The sequence below is a fragment of the Mus musculus genome, chromosome 7, assembly GCF_000001635.26.
Source record: "Mus musculus strain C57BL/6J chromosome 7, GRCm38.p6 C57BL/6J".
Lineage (NCBI taxonomy): Eukaryota > Metazoa > Chordata > Mammalia > Rodentia > Muridae > Mus > Mus musculus.
The window spans coordinates 139,941,761-139,959,423 of NC_000073.6; the positions used below are offsets into that span (position 1 = coordinate 139,941,761).

The 17,663-nt window shown below is 50.3% G+C and overlaps 1 protein-coding gene, 1 long non-coding RNA gene and 2 other non-coding genes across 4 annotated transcripts in view; 2 read left to right on the plus strand and 2 right to left on the minus strand.

The window, feature by feature from the left end:
• The first annotated feature begins 2,095 nt into the window (after window positions 1-2,095).
• Utf1 (undifferentiated embryonic cell transcription factor 1) lies at window positions 2,096-3,352 on the plus strand. Its single transcript, NM_009482.2, has 2 exons — window positions 2,096-2,669; window positions 2,767-3,352. Exons 1-2 carry the CDS (start codon window positions 2,114-2,116, stop codon window positions 3,228-3,230), a joined length of 1,020 nt encoding a protein of 339 aa, NP_033508.1. The 5' UTR covers window positions 2,096-2,113; the 3' UTR covers window positions 3,231-3,352.
• Window positions 3,353-8,237: 4,885 nt separating this feature from the next.
• The window catches only part of Gm16201, a 28,983-nt gene continuing 19,557 nt past the window's right edge, over window positions 8,238-17,663 (plus strand). Inside the window, exon 1 of the long non-coding RNA XR_389973.3 lies at window positions 8,238-8,717. This is a non-coding gene — a long non-coding RNA (predicted gene 16201). The remainder of the gene's footprint in view (window positions 8,718-17,663) is intronic.
• Mir7686 (microRNA 7686) lies at window positions 15,806-15,862 on the minus strand. The gene has a single exon (NR_106157.1). It is a non-coding gene; the product is annotated as a microRNA 7686 (primary transcript).
• Mir202 (microRNA 202) lies at window positions 15,929-16,000 on the minus strand. The gene has a single exon (NR_029589.1). It is a non-coding gene; the product is annotated as a microRNA 202 (primary transcript).

The following is a 17,663-nucleotide window of genomic DNA, read 5'->3' on the forward strand; positions in this document are numbered from 1 at the left end:
AATGCATCTGTCCTCTCCAAAACCAAGACTCTGATGACCACAGCTCATTTCCCTATAGCACCAACTGTGGAGGGGTGAGGAGACGGTTGCCCTACTGTAATCTGTCCACCCCAACCAGTTTCTACTGATTGGCCTGCAGACAAGACAGAGCTGGCCAGTTCCCTTGGCCACCCATTGGGACCTCTCCTGAGCCTCCAGTGTCTCGAAGATATGAAGGAGGTGGGGAGTGGATTACATCTCTGTGTACTCATTCCAGACACAGGAAAGATAGTGACAATAGAGTTACCTGCCTGGTGATAATAAAGAGTTAAAAATGGCGGGGGGCAACCAGTGGCCCAAAAGGCTCAGTGAACCTTACATCTCAGGTCCCGGCCTTGTGCTGAGCCTGGAGCTTAGTCCTGAGCACTGTACCTGAGGGAAGCCTCCAGCACAGATGGAGTTTAACTACCCTAAGACCACTAGACTGAAAGTAAGCTCGAGATGACCACACGGTGTGTTGAATGGACAAAAAGGTCCCACCATCGCCAGCTGCCTGTCCCCAGAGCCACCAGATCCCATCACATGGGGGGCTTGAACCAGGTGATAAACACCTTGAAAACAACAGGCTGTAACTCAGAATACTGTCCCCAGGAAGCTAGGCTTGGAATGGCAAGTAGAGATGACCTGGCCTACCCCAGTCATGAGGAACACAGCCAGTGGTCCTTGGTCTTTGTTCAAGCCCCTAGTCACAAATCACTAAAGAAACAGCCGCTAATCTTTGCGCTACATTGTTGTCTTCGGTCCCACAGCAGGAGACCACCACAGTCCCAGAAGCAAGATGGCAGACTGGTACTCCTTTTGACTTCACTGATCTCTGTAAAACTAGGGCTACTAGGGACTTACTTGCCATCTTTTTAGGATGTTCCTTTTTCTTGTCTTGACTACATTGGCCAAGAATTCTACACTCAGACGAACTTTGAATATCGTTTTCTTAGTCTTAATCTTGAGGGGAAGAGTTGATACTTTGTCACCCTTTGTTAATAGATAGAAAGATTCCTTTTTGTAGTGTGTGTGAACTAAGATTCCAATTTAGCAGCCGCTGATCGCTATCAAATCTAGCACCCAAATGGCCTCCCTAGCTAGATGAGTCAACTAGATACAACATGTATCCATCCATCTTCCAAAGCCCCCAGCCAGAGCAGAATGGAGAGGATGGGTCTACAATTTGCATAGATAAACAACACATTCTGGTGCACTAGCCATACAAGGTGCCAGAGTTTTGTGTTTCTGGAGCTTTTCACAGGCTGTTTATGAGTAGTAACTAATGGGCGAAGCACAAATATAAAAACAAAAACAAACGAGCTGACTCCTCCCATCTGCCCTCTTCACTCGATCTTATTACATTGTACCTTGATTAAATGCTTTTTAAAAATGATTTATTTGGGCCTGGAAAGATGGCTCAGCAGGTAAGAGAGTGCTCTCACCGAAGGTCCTGAGTTCAAATCCCAGCAACCACATGGTGGCTCACAACCACCCGTAATGAGATTTGACGCCCTCTTCTGGTGTGTTTGAAGTCAGCTACAGTGTACTTAGGTATAATAACAAATAAGCCTTATTTTAAAAAGATGTATGTATGTATGTATGTATGTACTTAATATGAGTACATCGCTGTCTTTTGACACACCAGAAGAGGGCATCAGATCCTATTACAGATGGTTGTGAAACACCAGGTGGTTGCTGGGAATTGAACTTAGGACCTCTGGAAGAGCAGTCAGTGCTCTTAACCACTGAGCCATCTCTCTAGCCCTAAATGGTTTTTTGGGTTTTTTTTTTTAGTAAAAAAATTTTTACACGTTCTGTTTTGTGTAGCAGGGCAAAAAAACTCCGTTCTCAGGTCCTGGGTCCCTAAGGAAAGGACTAGAAAGGGGATGGGCTAGAATAAGCAAGGCACAGGCCAAGAGGAACTAGGTAGGCGAGGGGGCGGGGCGGCTAGACGATGGGAGGGTCGCAACGACCAGGTTCAGACGCAGAGGGCGGTGCGGGGTCCTTAGAGCGTGTGTGGGCGGCTCTGGAGGAGCCCTCCTCTCTGGTGAGGCCACGCCTTGGAGTGCACGCACCTCTACCTGGCTCAGGGATGCTGCTTCGTCCCCGGAGGTTGCCCGCTTTTTCTCCGCCGTCGCCAGCTAGCCCCGACGCTGAGCTGCGGTCGGCCGGGGATGTCCCGGTGACTACGTCTGATGCCTTCGCTACTTCGGGCGGGATGGCTGAACCCGGCTCGCCCAAGGCTCCCGTGTCCCCGGACTCGGCGCAGCGCACGCCCTGGAGTGCCCGAGAGACGGAGCTACTTCTGGGCACGCTGCTGCAGCCGGCCATGTGGCGCTCACTACTGCTGGACCGCAGGCAGACTCTGCCTACTTACCGCCGCGTGTCCGCCGCACTGGCCCGTCAGCAAGTTCGGCGCACGCCCGCTCAGTGCCGCCGTCGCTACAAGTTCCTCAAGGACAAACTCCGAGACTCCCAGGGCCAGCCGTCCGGACCCTTCGATAACCAGATCCGCCAACTCATGGGGCTATTGGGGGACGATGGGCCGCCGAGGGTTCGCCGCCGCTCTACTGGCCCTGGACGTCCCCAGCGCCGCGGCCGCTCGTCCCTCTCCGCGTTAGCACCCGCACCTGCACCGGTGGAGCAAGGTAGGAGCAGCCATGTGGGCAAGAAGGGTCTGGGTCTCCTGGGGAGGGGCGGAGCCCTGAGTTGGGATTCCGTACGTTCCGCGCGTTTCTCTCGTAGAGGCCGAGCTGCCGCTGGCTGCGGAAAATGACGAACCTGCCCCTGCGCTCAGATTCAGTTCTTCCACGACGAAGTCTGCAGGTGCCCACCGCATTACCAGCTCTCCTCCTCTTACGAGCACCGACACTCTGCCTCCTGAGCCGGGCCATACCTTCGAATCCTCCCCGACGCCAACCCCCGACCACGACGTGGAGACCCCGAATGAGCCTCCTGGCCTTTCCCAGGGCCGTGCTTCTTCCCCGCAGGTTGCTCCCCAGTCGTTGAATACCGCGTTGCTGCAGACCTTGACGCACTTGGGCGACATCTCAACAGTTCTGGGCCCTCTGCGCGACCAGCTGTCGACCCTGAACCAGCACGTGGAGCATCTACGAGGTTCCTTCGACCAAACCGTTTCTCTGGCGGTGGGGTTCATTCTGGGCAGTGCAGCCTCCGAGCGGGGCATCCTTGGGGACTTGCGCCAATAAAGCTTTGTTATCAGTCCTCTTCTCCAGAAACGACTCCCAGTCTACCCCGACCCCTGTTACTGTCCCCATCCCCATCTCAAACCTAGGTTCTTACCAAAATAAAGATTGTGTTTTCTACTTAATCCTGTGAATGAATTCGGACTCCAGGTCGCGGTAAGAATGGAACCCTAAGGGTAGAGGCTAAAAGACACAGCCCCTCGCCCCACAGTTGTGCATCTTTTCGGTGAAGATTTGGCGGAGTGGTACACAGTTGTTACCTGATGTTTGGGGCACCTGATGTGCGGAACCCCTCCACTGGTCAGCAGTGATTGAAACCCAGGGGCTGGCTGGATAAGGTACGTGGATGGCGGGTAGGCTAAGAAGTAGAAGGGCCTCTCTCAAGGCATTATGCTATTGAGTAAAGTAAAACATCCCTAAAGTTCTCGCCTATCCTGAGTAAAACTCAGTTTGAATACTCTGGGCCGTGTGAACCGGAATAGTCGGGGAGAACTTGGAAGACTTCCTCGGAGGTGTCAGATTTATAGAGAGAGGCTGGGGCCTGGGTATCAACCACTCCAACGGACTTAGCAAAGCCCAGCTGCCCAACTAGAACTTTCAAAGCTGAAATTCCAAGGTCCTCAGGGACTAGAGAGTCAGAGTGGGGGAGGGCTTAGGTGCAGGTAGAGGAAAGGAAGCTGCTGCCGGCACTTCACTAGCATAACAATGACGGCTCATCCTGAGGCTCCAATTTACAAATTCTGGGCCCATCCGGCCCTTACTGCTAACCCAAAGACTAAGTCTTGGCTAAGGGAAGTCCTGAGGAGTTTATCCAGATGGTCCCAAGGTCACAATTCCCCTTCTGAAGACTTGGAATGGACCTTCAGGTACTGACTTGTGGTGTGGACCTCCTGCCAGGTCCTGCGATCCCTTCTGTGAGAGACAAACTTGGAAAGGATCCCACTGTACAGGGAGAATAAGTTGCTAAAACCTTAGAGATGAGCCCACTCTGCAAATGCCTCCCCAGCAAACGCCTGGGAGCCACAGGGCCGGGGCTCCAGATACAGCCCAGGGGCCTCGGAAGTTTTATTTCCCCTAGACAATGACGGTGGTGCAGACCTTTAATTCCAGCACCCAAGAGGCGGTGGGATCTCTAAGTCTGAGACCTGTCTGTCTACAGAGTGAAAGATTGTATTTCCCAGCAAATGTACCCACACTAAGATGGGAATCTTAGTCCTGGAGAAGATGGTCCCAGGGCTTGGAGTAGACTTCACCTGAGGGTATGGGCTGAGCTACTGGAGAGCCCAAGGCGATCACTGCAGGAATCAGTCTCAAACCTGCCTCAGTCTTCAAACTGGGTGGGGGTGGGGGTTGTCTATTTTTAATCGCCTTAAGCATATGAAAAGCTTTGGGGTGTGTGTGTGTGTGTGTGTGTGTGTGTGTGTGTGTGTGTTTGTGTTTACTAGGGCTGATACTTTATCTGACCTGCCTTGCTTTCTGAATTTTTGTTTTAAAACAGAATTTCACTGTGTAGTTCTGTCTGGCCTTCGGTTCACTATGTAGACCAAATTGACCTCAGATTGGCCTGCCTCTTCTCTTGGGTGTTGGTATTAAAGGTGTGAGCCAACACAGTCAATTCAGTGTCTCCTCTCTCTCTCTCTTTCTCTTTCTCTCTCTCTCTCTCTCTCTCTCTCTCTCTCTCTCTCTCTCTCTCTCTCTGTGTGTGTGTGTGTGTGTGTGTGTGTGTGTGTGTGTGTGTGTGTGCCTTAGAACTCATTCTGTAGACCAGACTGGTCTTCAACTCAGAGATCTGTCTGCCTCCCAAGGAGGAACTAAAGACATGGGCCACAATGCCTGACATAACCCAATTACTTCTTAAGTCTTTAAACTTATTTGTCATCATTCTAGTGGGTTTGGGGTTGGCACACCTTTACAGCTAGTGGGCTTATGGAAATGCCCTTAGTTTTATAGCTAGTGGGCTTATGGAAATGACCTTATAAATGCGGTGTTTTATCTTCTCCCTCATCCCAGTGAACTGTGCTTCCTGCTTAGAGTTCTGTGCTGTGTAGCCTGTCAGTATAGAGTCTGTACACCAAGTAGGACAGTGTGGGCAGCCTTCCAGTTTCTGAGCCGAGTGACTAGTCTCACCTAACTGAGTTGTTGAGTACTGACCCTGAGTTAGGAGCAAGCCCCTTTAAGAACCGGGGATGAGCCTTAGGGTGCTCCCCTCTAGTGTTTATTGCACTATCCCTGAGGCAAAGGCTTTGTACGTGAGCCCTCCACTCTGAGGACCAGGCTTTCCTCCTCACTGCTCATGCTGATGGGACCTCTCATCCCATCTAAAATCTGCTCTGAGGGTACCAGCATCCTGCTGCTTCCTCAAGTTTATGTCTGGTGGGATCTGGGCCTCAGTAAAGTCAACTCTCCAATAGTTCCAGTATGGTGTTGATAAAGGAATGCTTATTTGTTTTATAGTTAACGAACCTCACCAGTTTGGGACTCTTTGTCCCAGGAGGAGTTGACTCTGTGGCTTTTATTAAGTTTTTTTTTTTTTTTTTTTTTTTTTTTTGGTTGGGTTGGGTTTTTGGTTGGTTGGTTTTTTTGTTTTGTTTTGTTTCACTGTGATGGAAATAAGAAACAAGATCCTGTTCATGGTGGGCAAGGATCTACAGTGCAACTGTGTCTTCACCTCTGTCCTCCCTAAAATTTAGCAAATGTAAATTATATGCATAGCACTTGCCTGCACCGGGCCCTCAGCTCAAGCCCTAACACCATCAAGTACAGAAATAGATGCTCCACAGCTCTAAGTTCATAATTTCCTGTCTCCTGGTTCTTATTGGTCTGAGTTAATGCTTGGTCTACACATGATTCTCTCAATTATGTCAGGCATACCGTGTCCCGGTAGTGATTTATCTTGTGAATCCTCAAACCCCTTCACAGCACTGGGACTATTTATTGGCTTTCTTACTTAACCAAGTCCTTGAATTTTTGGTCTAGTGTATCAGTAGAGAACACATCCTATGGTTTTGGAAAACCCTCTTTATATGACTTAGAGGGTGTGGAGTTTCCCTCTTCTCCACAGCTCACTCCAACATCCTAAAGCTGTCTAGGCAGCCACTGGCTGGTCTTTGGGCCGCCGTGCTGACTGTAGTCTGTCTTATCCTTGGTCACCTGCTCACATTTCCCAGCACCATCGCCATGCCTGGTTGAGCTAGCTTCATCTTCTGTGTGTAACAGAGAAGACCCATGACAACCCATGGCTTTTCCCAGGCCTTGGACATCACAATTCTTTTCCTCAGCTAATTCCGGCCTGTTACACACATATGAGCAGTTACTCTTGGGAATTGTCTGTTAAATGACACCAGTTATTCCCTTCCTGTTGCAGCTGACCTTTGGATACGTGTGCCTCTATTCTCATGTCTTTTAAAAATGCCCGTGCCAATCTAACAGAGTTTTACTCTGATTGGTTCCTCTGTGCCTGACCCCTGGTTTAGCATTTCTCACTGATGTTTCGTTACCTATGTGGCTGTCTATGCCTTTAAACCAGGCTTGATGAGGCATCTGATGGGCTCAAGCTCCACACTTCTCTCTGGCCCCGTGATTTTGCTTCTCTGCCCTGCCCACTGAGGGGTCTGTGCTCTGGCTTCTTGACTGCACAGGGTCCTCAGTGTTGAGGGCCTTTGCCCTCTGCCCCACGTGTGACTCCATCCTAGATTATGCTATCTAGATCCAAGTGAGTTATTTTATTTTTATTTTTTTCTGAGATAAAGTTTTTCTGTTTAGCCCCGGCTGTCCTGGAACTCGTTGTGTAGACCAGGCTGGCCTCAAACTCAAATCTGCCTGCCTCCCGAGTGCTAGGATTAAAGGCTTGCATCAACACTGCCTGGCTTTTAAGTGAGTTCTTAATAACAGATCTCTTTTCCCCTGTGGCCTGTATCTACTGGCTGCTCATCATCTTTATCCTTTGTTTCTAAGATGAGATCTTGAACTTATTCTGCTTAAAAACGTGCCATCCTACCTGAGCAAAGGTGTCTTAGGCCTTTAATTCCAGTACACAGGAGGTAGAGACAGATGAAGTTCTGTGAATTGGAGGTCACCCTGGCCTAAAGAACAAATTTCAGGATATTCAGGATACAGAGAAACCCTGTCTTGAAAAACCAAACAAAACAAAACGTGCTGTCTCTCAATCTTTGATGTGTCTGGCTTTCTCTTAGCACCAACGAACCCAGTACCCTTCATGGTGCAGTGCTGAGCAGTATTCCCGGGATTTCAGAATGTTCTAGAACTCACCTGAGCCCTTAGAATGTAGCCAAGTACAATCACAAAACTAAATTTTACTTTATTTGGCATAGGATCTCACTCTAGTCCAGGCTGTCCTTGAACTCACAGAAATCCACCTGCCTCCTGACTGCAGGTATACAGCACCAAACCAAACCAGAACAGAATTTTTTATTTCCTTTAATTCAAGATACTACACACACGTGCTACAGGATCATAATTCTATTCCTATCTGTGATTCATGCACCTTAGATTTAAATTTGTTCCAGTACAAAGCTCTATGCCTTCCACCGCTGGTTTCGAGCCTGGGGTTAAATCTGCCTCAGAGAAGCTCCTCGGCCCGGAAAGAGCAAACTCACCTACAGCACCCGCTCCTGTTACCTATATCACTGGGGAGCATCCGATGAGCCAAGGGGCCCCTCTGGCTGTTCTATAAGCTCATCTTCTAAATGAATTGTGCCCATAGACCACCTCTCTACTGAGAAAGACGTGAGCATGCCCTTCTGAAAGTCACACACTCAAAGGTCACACAGCAAGGGACATGAAGGTCCCCTGCAGGGCGAGCGACCCTTGTTCCCTAAAGCACCCCCATAATGGTGGATTGGCAAGATGCTTGGATGTCTGGGGTCAGCAAGGACAGAGCTAATTGTTAAAGCTTTCCAAACACTAGCAGTGTTGGTGACCCGGCCTGATAACGAGGCGGAAACGAGCGCTCTAATCTATGCTTAAGAGTTCCAGCAGGGGGCTTTTGACCAGCACAGTGCGCAGCTGCAGGGTTCATCTCCCAATCTTCCAAGGACCTGGCCTCCCCTCACATCCCGGAACTTTGGAGTGTGGATGGGGGACGTTTTTCAAACTTGGCCCCACGCTCACATATTCCTTTGCCACCGAGCCCTCGAGAGTTCTGGTGAACCATAGCTAGCGGTGGACTAAACAGAAACCGGCCCCTTCCTAAAGCCACAGAGAAAAGCACTTTGCCCTGGGAGCAGCCCCACCCCCACCCTCGAGGGATTTAGAGGCCGGGACAGAAGGCATCCCCCTCCCTAGATTAGCACTAGAACCTAACCTCCGGAGAATCTAGAAACTTCTACTTACAGGGGATCTCTCCAGAGGATGGCCTAGTTAGGACGTGGTGACGTCCACGCAGCCCCACCCCCTCGGTTCTCCATTAGGAGCGCAAACAGCAAGCGGGTTTGGGGCAAGAGGTAAGGAGGACCTGGAGAGCGGACAGAGGTGAGTGTGGGGATGAAACAAGTGTGGAAGGCGAATGAGGGTCTGTACTCGGAAGAAGATCTGTAGGAACGGTGGAAAAGAGAGAGTTGGGAAGTCTTGGGGGAGGTAGTAGGTACAGTGTAGTAAGGCGGAGCCGATCATGAAAGTGAATGGGATAGGCGTGCTAGGTCAAGAGTCCCTGATGGGAGGGCGGGAATTGTTTAGTCTCCTAAGTCCTGGAGGTCACTTGTACCTGCGCCTCGCGCATCTTTAACACCTAGGCTCCCCTGGAGCTCCGTGCCCTTCTTGGAGGAGTGCTATGGCCTCTTCCCCGGCCTGGAGGCGGCGCTTACGGGGATTCACAAGTTTCTGTGCAGGGCGTATTCTCTAGAAGGGCTTTGGAATTAAGAAGACGAAAGCGCGCGGGGGTAAGGAGCATTCGAGACTACTTCGGGGTGCGGAAAGGGGGGTTTGCTGGAGAGACAGGGGAGAGGAACCAGAGACGACTGCGCTTAAGCCCGGAGATCAGTCTTGGGGCGAAGGGGACCGTCCTGACTCCACTTAAAGGCTTAGAAGGGAGAAAAGTATGTGACTCTGCTGATGGAAGATCAGCCCGGCAGAACCGTGTGGGGGGGGGGGGGGCGGGCCGAGAGAACCGCTGTTAATTAGAAATGAAGACAGTCAACAGATACATTTCAGTGTCAGTGACTTCAGATTCATTTGTTAAAGCTTTGGGCGCAAGAAATAGTGGCTCCCGCCCTCAAAAAGCCTCTGTTGACTTAAGGAACACTTAAGTAGTTGCGGTTGGGGAGGAGCCCTAGGGCAGCTCCACCCTCGTTCCGGACAGCCGCACTGCAAACTGGAATCACTTAATGTGTACCTTCGGTGAGGTCAGTTTTGTGCGGGGCTGGGGATCAAATCCGGGGCCTTAGGTATGCTAGGTAAGCACTCTACGAACCGAGTTACAACCTCAGCCTAAAATTAAACAAACCAAACATTATGTATTGCGTATGTGCTAGAATACACGCCACGCACAGCACCGTGTGGAAGTCGGAAGACATTTTCTTTTTTTCTTTTCTTTTTTTTTTTTTTTTGGTTTTTTTTTTTTTGGTTTGTTTGTTTGTTTGTTTGTTTGTTTGTCTTCAAGACAGGGTTTCAGCCCTGGCTGTCTTGGAACTCACTCTGTAGACCAGGCTGGCCTCAAACTCAGAAATCCACCTGCCTCTGCCTCCTAAGTGCTGGGATTAAAGGCGTGCGCCACCACCGCCCAGCGGAAAACATCTTGATGGAAAAGGTTCTATCCTTCTCTTGGGTTTGAGGATGGAACTCAGGTCGCCACGCTCGCGTGGCAAGCAGGTTCACTCTCCTGCCAGTTATCCTGCCTGCTCAGTTTTGTTTTGTTTTTGAAGTTTCATCTCTTTAGGTAACCCTGCCTGACTTGAAACTTGAGGTACTCCTGCAACATCCTGCATGCTGGAATTGCAAGCATGAGCCACGTGTGTATCTGGGGTGTTTGTTTGTTTATTGGTTTATTATGGGAGTTCTCCCCCTCCCCCCGCCCCGCCCCCTGCTTCTAGCTATTTTCTGTTGTTAGTTCCCTGGAAGCACAACTCTCCCTTCTCTGTGTTCCTCTCTTTGACTCTTCTCTTTGACCTTCTGGGGACTGACTACAGGGAACCAGGCAAAGGTGTTTTGGGTTGCCAGGGTTACCAAAACAAAACTCCACCAAGGCTGCTCTGTGGCTGGCTGCCTTTGTGTGACTTCACATAGCTTTGACTTTCCCTGGTTGCTAAGCCATTTTCCTCTGGTGGAATCTGCTTAAACTGATTTTAGCAAATCCTAAACCTCTTTAAACTTTAATTATCACCTTGAAGACTCTGTCTTCAGATATAGCTATAGTGAAAACTGAGACTTCACAGTAGTAGTTATTGTGAGAGAGCATTTTGTCCAAACTAGGCCACCGTAAGCTGCCTGCTGTCTCTGAAGGGCCTGTCTTAGGGAAGGCTTAGGGTTCCTGACAGCGCTCCTGCTAAGGTGACCTCTGTGGCACTAATGCACTCTTTTGGAAGGTGCCCTGTGAGGGTGCTCAGCGAGTGCTTGCCTCCAAGACTGACAATTTGACTTTGATCTTGGGTCCTACTTAGTGGAAAGAGAATCAGCTTCCTCGAGTTGTCCTCTGACCTCTCCATGCGTGTGCTAACTACTTCCCCCAAATAAATAGTAAATAAATGTACTTTTTAAAATTGGAAAAAGAAGCTGGGCAGGGCTGGCACATGCCTTTAATCCCAGCACTCTGGAGACAGGGGTAGATGGATCTCTGAGTTCGAGGCCAGCCTGGCCTAAAGAGTGAGGTTTTGGACAGCCAGGGCTATGCAAAGAAACCCTGTCTCAAAGAAAGAAAGAAAGAAAGAAAGAAAGAAAGAAAGAAAGAAAGAAAGAAAGAAAGAAAGAAAGAAAGAGAGAGAGAGAGAGAGAGAGAGGAAGGAAGGAAGGAAGAAAAAGGAAGAACGAAAGAAAGGAAAAGAGAAAGAAAAAAAGAAAGAAAGAAAGAAAGAAAGAAAAGAGAAAGAAAGGAGAGAAAAAAATGGTGAGAAAAGAAAAGCCTGTACAAAAAGACCCAGAGCCATGACAATAAAATTAGGAAACTTTAAAACTGGAGGGTGCGGGCTGGGCATCAGGCAGATCTCTCCTTCCTTAACAACGTGTATAGAATTGCAGCATTCTTCTCACCAACCTCCCTGATCTGCTCCTGTATGGAACAAGCGGGTGATTGCCCCAGTATAGTCATTTCTGCATCAGCAGAGGGTATGTTCACAAATTCCCCAGTGGGTACCTGGACTGCAGATGAGTCTGAGCCTTGCCAGTGTACAGTGGAGGAGCTCTGTAGGATGCATTAAACAGAGCTGTTTGAGGACACTTATGAACCTGCAGTTCTTTGGTTGTCTGATTCTGCTTCATTCGAGACCTGAGAAGCCGAGAGAGCCTTCCCACTTGAGTATTCAGTAATACTGCGTGGGATGCTGGGACAGGGATGGGCAGCTGATGAGAAGCTGCCATTTTGGCCATTCCATCCCTCTTCATCTGCCTACCCTCTGCAGCAGGCCCTAAGCCTGTAGGTAGGAAACATGCCTACATGCACAGTATTTCAGCCACATGGACCCAGTGATCCATCCTCCCCAAGATTGAACAAGGAGCCCTACCCCACTGCCTCTCACCCCACCTAGGCACAGTGCTTTGGAGGGTGTACTTCAGCACCATCCATTCCTGCGATGGATGAAGTGGACCAGAGACATAGCTCTCAGAGGTGCAGCTGAGTGGGCCAGCATTGGGCTGAGCTGGCGTGCATCAGACAACATGTACCACCATGCCTTCAGCTGAGGAAGTTCAGGGGTTTTGTTTGTTTGATTGACTTTTTTTTTTTTTTTTTTTTTTTTTTTTTTTGAGACAGGCTTTCTCTGTGTAGCTCTGACTTTTCTGGGCTTGTTGATTTCTGCAGATAAAAATGGTTTCAGAGTCATCAAATGAAATAAAAGGCAGACTTAGGCCTCCCCACTGAATGCACCTTTCTGGGGGCCTCAACATACAGCCTTGGCTGTCTCCCACCCTGGACCGTGACTCTCAGCTACTACACCCATAGGCACAGTTGCCCTTGCTCCCGGCTTTCATACTGCCCTCTGACTCCTCGTGGGGGGTTCTGTCAAGTATGTCAAGTCTCCAAGCCTCTGTGTGTGCTTTCTGTCAAAATAATCTCTCGTAAACCGCTTCCCAGACCATCGCAGCTGGGTACATACACTGAATGCTGGGATCGGCGCTGTCTGGGTCCCTGAGATTTATGTGCTATGCCTGAGTCAAGGTGTGCACTTCGTTCTGTGGCCCCCCACTGGCAGAGTTCACAAATCACGCCTGCTCAATGTTCATTTTTTACATTTGTGCCATGGTAGCCTCATCCCCTATCTGGTGGTGTGAGCTCTCCCAGTCCAAGGATGGGGCTTTATGGCTATTTCTCTTTGTTTTGTTGGTTTTTACTCTTTAATGATTTTTTTGTTTGGTTGGTTGGTTGGTTTTTTCGAGACAGGGTTTCTATGTTTAGCTCTGGCTGTCCTGGAACTCACTTTGTAGACCAGGCTGGCTTCGAACTCAGAAATCCGCCTGCCTCTGCCTCCCGAGTGCTGGGATTAAAGGCGTGCGCCACCACGCCTGGCTCTTTAATGATTTTTTTTTTCTTTACATTGTTGACAATGTCTATGTGAGGGTGTCAGATCCCCTGGAACTGGAGTTATAGACAGTTATGATCTGCCATATGGGTGCTGGGAATTGAACTCAGGTCCTCTAGAAGAGCAGTCAGTGTGCTTAACCACTGAACCATCTCTCCAACCCCTCTTGGAGAGTTTTTTTGTTGTACCCCTGGATGTCCTGGAACTAGATCTATAGACCAGGCTAGCTTTAAATTCAGTACTGAGATCTGCCCAGATCAGCTAAAGAAGTCACTCCCTCCCATCCCCCACAGGGTTTCTCTGAGTAGCCTTGGCTGTCCTGGAGCTCACTCTGTAGACCAGGCTGGCCTCAAACTCAGAAATCCACCTGCCTCTGCCTCCCAAGTGCTGGGATTAAAGGCAGGGACTCCACTGCCCAGCCTTGACTAAATCTTTTTTCCTGACCCAAACTTCATCTGCAGGAGGAGCTGACAGGGTCTCCCAGCAGCCTCCCTTGAGCACAATGGCCAGGGACCAGCAGCTTTCCCTGGGGTACCCACTTGTGATAGTGTGCACTGATCTGGGGTGAGCTTCCACTTGCCAGCCCTACACTGAGGGCCTGCACTCAGGCAACTGGGATTTGAGTTCCTGGGACATGCAGCAGCGGACACTCATTCCCAGGACCCTGCTCAGTTTTCAGGATGGTGAGGTTAATTAACCTTTGTGAGCTATGCCCACAAAGTGTATCCCAAGTTACAGTGAGAGAGGAGATAGGAGCCTGTCCTATAGTTCTGGGTTCCCAGAAAGCCAACCTTGGACCGGGGAGACCTAGGCTACCCTTTCTCAGTGTTTGTGCTGTGGGGGTGCTTACAATGCCTTATATAAAATCTGCACTAAGGTATACAGTAACTAGTGTCTCAATGGAGCCTCTGAGAACTACAGGAGCCTAGAGATAGTTGAATATAGGGAATAGGGGCGTTGTCTGTGGTTTCATAGTTTGCTTATTGTACCAATTGGGGACTGAGTCCTGAGTGCCCCCATAGATGCCACACCCTTCCCTCAGTGGGTGAGGACTTGCAAGATAGGCACGTCATGGTCCAATAAGCTTGAGCTAGCAGTTCTCCCTGTAGCGGACTACGCCAGAGACTACAATTGATCCTAGAGAGCTCAGCAGGCTTCAAGTGTGCTGTGAGGTGCAGCCCTTGAGTTCTTGGGGGGAGACTGTGGCTCTCAGGCCAGAGGCTCACAGGTATCCAGCCTCCACCGAGAAGCAGTATTAGCCAGTCCATCATTGCTGGGACACAACAATTCCTACGGCTCGGTGTTCTTCCCTTGCTGTTCTTCTAGCTTATGGCTTGGCATTGGTAGCCCAGGGTTTGACCCACACTCTCTTTGCTCCCTGGAGCCCCCAATCTCCCCAGATCTGCAGTGTTCCCATAGGCAAGGAGGATCCAGCCCCTCCCCATTCCTTAGTCATTATGCTCAAGGCTTATCCTAGACCCTGGGGCCCACCCTCCAAATCTCTCCCTCCTACTGTGCTAGCCAGAACCTGGGGAAAGAAGCCAGGTGCGTTCCCTCCTGCTGGGAACCTTCTCAATGTGTTCTCTCCTCTTTCTGCCCCCCCCCCCCCCGGCCCCATATTCTGGCAGTGGCCATGATGGGTGCCCACTGGTGATAATTCAGGAGGTTAAGGAACAAGTGAGGCACAGCCTGGGGTAGATGTGTGTGGGGCGTTGCTAGTAGACAGAACTAGGAGCTGCTTGCTAAGGCTGACAGGATGAAGGTCCCACACCCTCCAAGACCAGTGGCTCAACTTGGCAGCTCAGCTCACAAAGGCTTATTTTCCTCATCCATAAAGACTACACACACAAGTCTCCCAAGTTCCTAAGAGTCTGACCCTCTAAATAGTGAGCCAGCTTAGGCCATCCCCAGGGAAGGTCCTACCAAGGATCCTGGGAATCCTCACGTTTATACACTTAGATCACAGCTTCCAGTCTGTTCCCTTGATGCCTCATCCCTTGATGTGGCACTCCCATTGTCCTTCACACCAACGTGATGTCATCCAGCGTAACTCCCTCAATGTGATGCTACCAATGTCCATCCACCCAGTGTGACATCCCTCACCCCCTCCCCTCATATGACACTCCATGTGACAAACCCCAGTGTGCATCCTTCCCTTGATGTGAAACCTTCCCTTGTAATACCCACATGTACTAACTCTGATATCTCAATGTGACACTTTCAGTGTGGCCCAGGTGATGTCGCTCCCCACAGCATGATGCATGCCCCCCCCAACACACACATATCAGACCACAATCATGGGGGATGGGGAAATGCAGTGTAGCAGAGCAGCTTGGTCCAAACATTTTATTTTCATCAGCTTTTCCTGATTTTCATCTTTTTTTCAGTTCTGGAAACTGAACCCAAAGACCTCCTCCCTCGTGAGTGGCAAGCATTCTGCCACTGAGTGTTAAAAAAAAATCAACCACACCCATCATGATAAAAATGTAATCATGGTGCGAAGCAATTACACAAACTGAATCCTGGAGCCCACTGACCCCTCAGCTGGTCCTTATACCTCCTCCAACATCAGACCCGACGTCATCCACTAGTGTGAAAATGTGGTCACACTGATTTCACACTAAAGAAAATTTCATAAGGAAAATTTCAAAGATCAAGTCCTGAGCCTATGCGCCTCTTCTAAGGTCCCTAGAACTCAGGATTGCTTAAGCACGAACTCAGATCTGCTTCAGTTCCTGTCCCAACACCCTCTGTAAAACCTCGGATAGGTCAGATGTGCCCCTCCATTCTATCCCAAGCCCTCCATTTTAACACCTGAACAACCGGATCCCAAGATCCGCTTGCGTAGGAATCACTGTTCCCTGGAAGACTCGGGAAAGGCAGTGCGGCTCTTCTTCTCTTACAGTGCCCCGAGCAGACAGGAAAGCGCCCAGCCCCAGGTCCAGTGGAAGGGAAGCAGAAGTCGCCTGGTCAGGAAGCAGATGCTAATGACTTTGTTTGGGTGGGGAAGATCTCACTGCTCCATCTTCCCATGCGCTATACCTCTTTAGACCAGATCCACAAAGAAGTATATGCATAGGAAAAAGGAACAGCCAGCGAGAATGTGCGGGCCATCATTTGATACTTGCAAGCAGCAGCAGTCACCAGAAGGATTGATCCCCTGCAAAAGACAACCAGAAAAAGCTTAGAGCTAAGGCCAGGGACAGCAGGCATTGCCATTCTGTGAAGTGATAAAAGAGCCCCACTAAGCTTGGGCCGTGTCCCCGGAGGCAAACCAGCCTTACCTGGGTCCAGACTGCTAGTGGCCTGAGAATGAGACAGAGCTTGGAAGCAGTGTCAGAGGACTTGGCTGTTGCTCGGTGAAGTCCTGCTGCTTGCAACCCAGGCACCCCTTTTATACACGGCTGAGACCTTGGCCAGCGCAGTCCCATGTGGTCAGAGAGCTGCTCCGTGCCAAGGACCCCGTCTCACCCCCCGCACGTGCGAGGCTGGGGCACAAAGACCTGGTGTGAATAAACAGGTCCTTTGCAAATAGGGCCCCCAGGGTAGGGGGCTGCTGGCCCAGGAACTGGGATAGGGCCAGCCCTGGCCAGCTGCCTCTCAACATTTTTATCTCTTGCTGGCGTCAGGGGCCCGGGAAATGCATACAGAGGAGCACTGATCATCCGGGGAGAAGGGCACTCCTCCTCCTGGACCTGCTCAGCTCAGTGATAGCTGTGTCTCTGGGTGGTTCTGCAGCCCCGAGGCTGGACTTTGCTAGAGGCCAGGCTTGAGGCCTATAAGACAGTGTCTCATAACTGTCCTCTATTTAGCTGAAAACCGAGACTCAGACTCTTGCCCCTGGGAAGCTCCCAGGAAGCCCCAACTGGACAGACCTCTGGTGGCTTCTGTACAGAGGGTCCAGATGGGTGCTGACCAGGAGCCCAAGACCCATGGAGGGTGTTCTGTGGTACAAAGGGGGCATAGGCCTTGTCCCTTTACCAGAACTCCCATTGGGGCATAGAAGACATGGTTGTAAGGTTTCATGAGCAAGAAACCATGTCCAGCATAGAGGGGAGGGGGGGCTCCTTAGAGACATCAAAGACCCAAGGATACCCACACAGAGACTGCACAAAAATGCCATGCCCTAGGGTCTCATGGACTACCCCTGCTGAGCCATCTCTCCAGAATGTGGGTAGTCAGAGGCTGTTAGGGAGTAGAGGGCTCCATGCTTCCATTCCTGGGCCCGTCTGTGTGGTTCTTTGTTCTGCAGACCCAGATCCCAAGTACAGCAGACATCCAGACACATACACTGCTCCTTACCCAGGCTGGGCAGCTCAGCTCTTCAGTGTGTCAATGATAGCTGGTCAGTGCCAGCCATGGCTAGGAGATAGCCAAACCCACATGACAAACGTCTATAGTATTCGGAGGAAGGTCACACTGCCTTACTAAGGCAAGACTAAGGTTGCATCTGTAACCGTGAGTCCAGTGAGCCTCAGCATAGCCCTTGGGTAGCCCCCATTCTCCTGGGGAAAAGCAGAGTCTGGCCCAGGTTCTGAGAGCAGCGGACAAGGACAGAACCCTGGAAATGGGCACATACAAGAAAATCCAGGGAAGGCCAATAGCTCAGAGCCTTCCTGACAATGCCCGGGATGGAGCTCAGACCATGGCACGGTAGCACAGGGCATGAATACTTGAGAACTACAGAACCTGGACTGTCATAAGGGCTGGAGTTTAAGGCAATCTGGGGACTCTGTGGGTGACAGGATCCAAA

What these genes read in the sequence shown, in the direction of transcription:
- Utf1 (NM_009482.2), top strand. Translation starts at nt 2,114, where the DNA reads ATGCTGCTTCGTCCCCGGAGGTTGCCCGCTTTTTCTCCGCCGTCGCCA. An exon ending in ACCTGCACCGGTGGAGCAAG is followed by an intron (nt 2,670 to 2,766) that starts GTAGGAGCAGCC and finishes TTTCTCTCGTAG; the next exon opens with AGGCCGAGCTGCCGCTGGCT.